This window comes from Bos taurus, chromosome 3, assembly GCF_002263795.3.
Source record: "Bos taurus isolate L1 Dominette 01449 registration number 42190680 breed Hereford chromosome 3, ARS-UCD2.0, whole genome shotgun sequence".
NCBI classification, from domain to species: Eukaryota; Metazoa; Chordata; class Mammalia; order Artiodactyla; family Bovidae; genus Bos; species Bos taurus.
This window is the reverse complement of record NC_037330.1, coordinates 11,856,845-11,863,780: the sequence shown is the minus strand read 5'-3', so window position 1 is coordinate 11,863,780 and position 6,936 is coordinate 11,856,845. Positions and strand designations below refer to the sequence as shown.

At 40.5% G+C, this 6,936-nt stretch overlaps 1 protein-coding gene across 2 annotated transcripts; it reads left to right on the top strand.

Annotated features, from left to right (window-relative positions):
• The first annotated feature begins 1,062 nt into the window (after positions 1–1,062).
• Positions 1,063–4,567, top strand: CD1A (CD1a molecule). Of its 2 annotated transcripts, NM_001075382.2 has the most exon segments (6): positions 1,063–1,235; positions 1,528–1,794; positions 2,412–2,690; positions 3,165–3,443; positions 3,756–3,846; positions 4,016–4,567. In NM_001075382.2, coding segments are annotated over 6 exon segments (1,041 nt in total). In that variant the 5' UTR covers positions 1,063–1,153; the 3' UTR covers positions 4,059–4,567.
• Positions 4,568–6,936: the final 2,369 nt, after the last annotated feature.

Genomic DNA, 6,936 nt, shown 5'->3' with positions numbered 1-6,936 from the left:
CTGCTCTTTTTGTAAAAACCTTCCCATTTTATGCTGTTTCTCTGAGTGTCTTTGTAGTTGCTAGATGGGATGTTGTCCAATTCAAGAATCATTGAATAAAGCCAGAAGATCTTCAAATTTACTCAGTTAAAACTTTTTTTTTTTTCCCACACAGGCTATATATGTAACACCTCAGGACAATCTCTGAAGTCAAGATCCTGTTGGGTAAACAAAACAGTTAAGGGTCACCATTTTGGAAAATGTTGTTTCAAGAAGGCTTTGTGTGTGTGTGTGTTTTTTGGTCTAGAATTTATACATTATAATAAGTCTCAGCACAGAAAGATTTACAATTCTTGTTTCAGTGTTTTATCCCCCAAGGAATCTAAAAAGTCTTTGAATAAGTTTATTGCATTGTGTGTAACATGATTCACAAATGTAACAGATATTTGTTCTCAGGCAGGTGCTACGTGATTGTTTGATGAGTGACTATATGTCAATGCAAGTCAAACAGAGGAGGGTTTTCTTTATGCTGCAATGCTCCTGTGATTTCTGTGATGGCTACTGGCTGCTCCCTAAGAATAATGAAGAATATGTGTCAGTTTATACTGTTTCTCAGGGAAATCATAGGGGATCCTGAAAAAGCTAATAAAGCAATGGGTGAGAACTCAGAGGCGTGAATGAGGTAGGTGGGAGTGAGAAAGGGGGAGAGAATATTTGAGGAAATATTAAAAAAAAAAAAGGCAAGAGAAAAGAGTAACAGAAAAGAGCAGTGGCATGAGAACTTGAAGCAGGTTGCTTGGGAAGACATTTAGTTTCATGCTTTTATTTCATGGTTGAGAAAGTCCTTACTGGTACATTGACTTTTCAATACCACATAAGACTTGGTCCATAACAGTTAGATTGGGGAAGATGAACAGGATGGAAGCTGGTGACAAGAAGAGAACTTGGAAGCCAGAGAAGAGAGTCAGAAGTGGAAGAGAAACTAGCATTTGGGTAGGCGGTGTGGGGATTAGGGAAGGAGCAGATTGTTTTTGTTTTTTTCTTCAGACAGTGAATAAAGGGAAGGTTCGTTGGTAAGAGAAGGAAGTCAGAGTAGTGGTGTTGTGTGGTAGGTTTGCTTAGAACAGAAATCAAAGACCAACTTTTCTGAGAGAAAAAAACATCTGCAAATAAGATGCTATTTCTGCAACTTCCATTGCTCCTGGCTCTCCTCGTGGGTGGAGACAATGAACAGAATAAGAATTCTGTTCCAGAAGGTAGGTATGTGTGTGTGTGTGTGTGTGTGTGTGTGTGTGTGCACGTGCATACCTATGTGTATGGGGTGGTTTCCCAAACCAGAAGATTGAGAGTATCAGCCTAGTTTCATCCTGAGCATCCCTGACCCAGACCCCTGGGTTCTCATAGCACATAGGGCCCTGGAGCAGACATGTGTCTGCTGATATATCTTGCCTTTCATCTAGATTCTGAGTTTCCTTTCTTTGGCACCTTTCATTCTCCAGTCTCTCCTTCCCAATGCCCCTCCTCATAGTCTTTGTCCTTTTCCCACAGGCTTTCAGGAGCCCATTTCCTTCGAAGTCATCTGTGTCCTATCCTTTCACAACAGTTCTTGGGTGCAAAGTCTGGGCTCAGGCTGGTTGGGTGAGTTGCAGACTCATGGCTGGAAGAGCAACTCTGGCACTTTTATTTACCTGTGGCCTTGGTCCAAGGGCAACTTCAGCAATGAAGAGTTGATGGAACTGCAAAATTATTTGCACACGAACTTCGTTAGATTTGTTCAGGCATTTTACAGCCATGCCAGAAAATGGCAATTTGAATGTAAGTTCATTTTTCTTAACAGGGACTGGGGATATGGCAGGGGGTGTGTGGGTTTTACTGAGTTGATTTCTCTAAGAAACAGCCTCTGATCAATTCTGAAACTTAACTCTCCACACCAGAGCATTGCAATTGTATCCTTTTGGCAAGAGGGTATAATCCAGCCCCTGATTTCTCAGAAGGATTAAGACTTCTGCTATTTACAGACTCCTCTCTCATTGACTGCAGGCTTGTGCCTTATTATCTTGCACCATTGGTCACTTGCAACAGCCTCTTTCCCCAGTTTTCCAACTAGGCATCTATGTCTATATATTCAGTGTTATCTATTGCATTTCATTCATCCTGGGTTATTTTAACCCCCACTTTCTCACATTAAGTCCTTCCTTATTTTTTTGCTCACATAATTTACACTGCCTTCTTTAAATATTTTACCCTCCTCCTTATATCATTCATCTCTTCCTATATTCCCAATTGCCAATAATTCCCCTTTCTCTGAATATGTGATGAAAACAATCTTGCTTCATTTCCTCAAATCATCTGAAATTCTCCCTTCTGTTTCCATCATCCTTTGATCAATTTTATCTTTTTTATGCCCTCTTTTCTCTAATTTTCTTTGCCAGATCCCTTTGAGGTACAGATAGCAGAAGGCTGTGAGCTGCATGCTGGGGAAGTCCCAGTAGGCTTTATGCGGATTGCTTATCAAGGATCAGACTTCTTGAGCTTTCAGAACAAGTCATGGGTGTCCTCTCCAGAGGGTGGAAAGAGGGCTCAAGTCCTCAGAAGACTATTCAATTTGTTCCGAGGAGCCCAGGAAATAATACACAAGCTGCTCAGTGATACCTGCCCACGTTTCCTCTTGGGTCTTCTTGATGCCGGGAAGGCATATCTCCAGAGACCAGGTTAGTCCCACACCCCTTTTCATTAATATTTTGTTCTAAAATCACACCTTTTCATTTCCTAACAAGGAACTAAGAGGGGGAGGGGACAATGGGTGACCATCCTAGATATGGGAAAGTGAAAGTTGCTCACTTGTATTTGATTCTTTGCAACCCCATGGTCTATTACAGTCCATGGAATTCTCCATGTTAGAATACTGGAGTGGGTAGCCTTTCCCCTTCTCCAGGGGATTTTCCCAACCCAGGGATCGAACCCAGGTCTCCTGCATTGCACGTGGATTCTTTACCAGCTGAGCCACAAGGGAAGCCCAACAATTCTGGAGTGGGTAACCTATCCCTTCTCCAGAGGACCTTCCTGATCCAGGAATCAGGCCAGGGTCAATGTGGGAAAGTGTGTCTATTTAAATTGATGTGAAAATCTGAACTTCTGGGTCTGCATTAGAGTCCTCATCTGACTATCTTCCCTGTCCTCTGCAGTACGACCAGAGGCCTGGCTCTCCCTTGGCCCCAGTCCTGGCCCTGGCCAACTGACTCTGGTTTGTCACATCTCTGGCTTCTACCCAAAGCCTATCTGGGTGATGTGGATGCGGGGTGAACAGGAGCAACAGGGCACTCAGAGAAGTGACGTCTTGCCTAACGCTGATGGGACATGGTATCTTCGGGTTTCCTTGGATGTGGAAGCCAGTGAGGCATCTGGCCTGAGTTGCCGGGTGAGGCACAGCAGTCTAGGAGGCCAGGACATCATCCTCTACCGGGGTGAGGAAGAACTGGAGCCCCGCTGGGATGGGAATAGGTGGTCCTCAGGCAGACTAAGAGAGCCAGGTGAAAAATTGGGGATTCTAGGAACTCCAGACTCAAAAGGAATAAAAATAAAATAAAAAATATAGGAGTTGAAAATGAGAACCCTAGAGACATAGGGAAACTTGAGGTTAGATGAAGGAGGGATGAGAGAAGAAATAGGGAAGAAAGAGAGGCTGTGGTGACACTCCAGTAACAAAGGAAGAGCACAGAAATGCAGTAAAACAGTGGGCGGGTTTGTGAGGACACCTGTGTGTGTCCTGTCTGCAGATCATCACAGCTCCATGGGCTGGATCGCCTTGGCAGTGATTGTGACCCTGGTGCTCATGGCAGGTCTTGCATTTTGGCTTTGGAAGCACTGGTGAGTTCTTTGTGTGCATCCTTCCTGCCCTTTTTCAAGTTCCCACTTGTCTGTCTATCCTTTTTCTTCTCTATCTCATTAGTTTTCCTCTTTGCAGCCCTCTTCCTTCTTAGCAGTCATTTCTTACCTCCACTCCATGTAGAGTAACTTCCATCTTTGTTCTCATTAGGACACACCGTGAATCCCCAAGCTCTGTTCTCCCTTTGGAATGAGATCCCAGCTGCCCAGGAACTCAGGACACATTTAAACAGACTTAGGTGATGATGGCCTTTCCACTCTCCTTATAGAGAGTTTTTAGTTGTTGTGTTTTTTTGCTTAATGATCAGTTGTCAATTAAGCTAAATGCATTTTTGCAGAATTTGTCATTCTAACCTGTGTTGGGGATTTTAAATTCTGAATGGAATAAGGCCCTAGGATCCTTCACGTATTCAAATGTGAGTGCATCATCAGGCTTATTTCAGATGTTACTTCCTCCAGAGGGTCTTCCCTCATTCACAAGTGGAAGCTGTCTCTGCCTCGTCTGAACTGCCATTGTAATTTAACTGAACTTTTAAAAATCCTCCTCACTGTACACACTTTGTTGTAGCTGTTTATTTCCCCTTTCCCTTCTATTTTATAAGCTTCTTGAGAACAAAGTCCATGTCTTTTTACTATTTGTATCTATGGCAAAATGTCTTACCTGTATGTAGTATATTGTAAGTAAAAATCTGGGTTGAATTTATTCTGAATTTATGATCTTTAAAAAAATTTTCTTCCTTCCTGTCATCTTTGTAGTAGTTGAGACATTTGATGCTCTTCTGGTTAAAAGTCTTTTCACTTGGCCAAGGGACTGCACTTAGTGATCTTAGTTTTTAGTCATTTCTCCGAGCCCTTGAGGAGAAACATAGTTTTATATTTGACCATTCTTATTTTTTAACTCTAGAGATTAATTTGAATGAAAATATTTCTTTATATTGAGAGTCCATTGTACTGCAAGTATATCAAACCAGTCAATCCTAAAGGAAATCTATCCTGAATGTTCATTGGAAGAACTGATGCTGAAGCTGAAGCAACAATACTTTGGCCACCTGAGGTGAAGAGTGTACTCATTGGAAAATACCTTGATCCTGAGAAAGATTGAGTGTAGGAAGAGAAGGTGATGACAGAGGATGAAATGGATGGATGGCATCACTGACTCAATGAACATGAGTTTGAACAATAGTGAGATAGGGAACGACAGGGAAGCCTGGGCGTGCTGCAGTCCGTGGGGTCGCAAAGAATTGAACATGAGAGTGATTGAACAAATTGGTTTATAAGTACCTAAATAAAAAAGCAGAAGGCAGAGTGTAGACTCATATTATTTAAAATGTTTCAGTGATAAGGAACAGAGTTATCACCTTGTTAGACATATAGAATCTTGGACCTCAGCTGAGACTTCCTGAAACACAATTTGTATTTCAGCAAAATCAGCAGGGTTTATAAAAGCATTAAAATTTTAGAAGCACTGATATTGGTAACATCTGAAAGGTAGTAGTATTAGTATGTCCCTTAAGAGAAAAGAAGATGATCAAGAAAAGAGAGCAAGAATGTTGATCCTGAGGTTGAAGTGAGGTCAAGGCAAAGAGATTACATAGAACAAATTCTTACGGATTTTGAGAATATGCCTTGCAATTCAGAGAACATGGGTTTCATGCATCCCATCCCTGGTCAGGGAACTAAGATCCCACATGCCATGGAGCAACTAAGTCCATGCACCACAACTAGAGAGCCTGGGTGCTGGAATGAAAAGATTCTGTGTGCCACAACTAGGACTTGACCCAGCCAAATAAAAACAAAGAAACCAAAACTGGTCATCATCGCATGAATCTACAAGTCTAGTTCCTTTCTCACATTTTCCATATCTTCATCTTAGCATTATAGATAGTATGTTATATATAACATTTCTTGTTTCAATATAGTTTACTTTGATGTTCTCTCCTCTCCAGATTTAGGTCTGCTTTCTGGAGGGAATCTAAGCATAATTCACTACCCTGGTATAGAATATTTTCAGCCCCTAGAATTTTTCTCCCTCATGCTTCTAATTCCTAGTCAACATCCATTTTTTATTCAATATCTTTTTTTTTTAAGACAACAAATATTCTAATTTTTATGACCAGAGTTTAGATTTGTTTTTGAATTTCATGTTACTAGGGTCATATTGTAAGGCCTATTTTGTGTCTGCCTTCTTTCAGTCAACATTATTTTTGTGAGTTCTATTCGTGTTGTAACATATAGCAGTAATTCATTATTTTCCATTGCTGTGTAGTATTCCATTGTGTGACTGTACCACCATTTAGCCGTTCTACTGTGGATGGACATTTTCATTGTTTCCAGATTTTAGTTATGTTGAATAATGTTGCTTTGAACACTTGTATACATGTCTTTTTGCAAACATAAAGAGCCCTTTCTCTTGGAAATAGACATACAAATGAAATTGCTGAGCCTGGTTTATATGTATTTTTCACATTTAATAGATAAGTGGCCAACAAGTTTTCAGTGGTTATACCAATCTACCTTTCATCTTCTCAACATTGTCACTCATATTTGATGTATTTACCCTTTAAATTTTAACCTTTCTAATGGGGGTATAGTGTATCCAAATTTTTTGGCTAATGTTTCCATGATGGCTAATGGTACTTGACATATTTTCACATGCCTTTGAACCATTTATATACACTGTTTTGTGAAGTACCAGTTTAAGGTTTTAGCTGTGTGTGTGTGTGTGTGTGTGTGTGTGTGTGTGTGTGTGTGTGTGTATGGGAGAGTGTGTAGTGATAGGGAGGGGATTCAATCTTTTCTAATTTATACTCTCTTGCATACTACTCCTTTGTTGGATATGCAGTGGAAATATTTTCTATGTCTTGGTTCACTTTTCATTCTCTTAAAGCTGAATTTTGATTAAAATAATTTCTTGCTAATGGGATACAGTTCACTGATATTTTTTCTTATGGCTATTTTATTCTACTCTTATAAATTACTTACCCTACCCCAAGGTCAGTTTTCATTCCAATCCCAAAGACAGGCAATGCCAAAGAATGCTCAAGCTACCACATAATTGCACTTATCTTACAC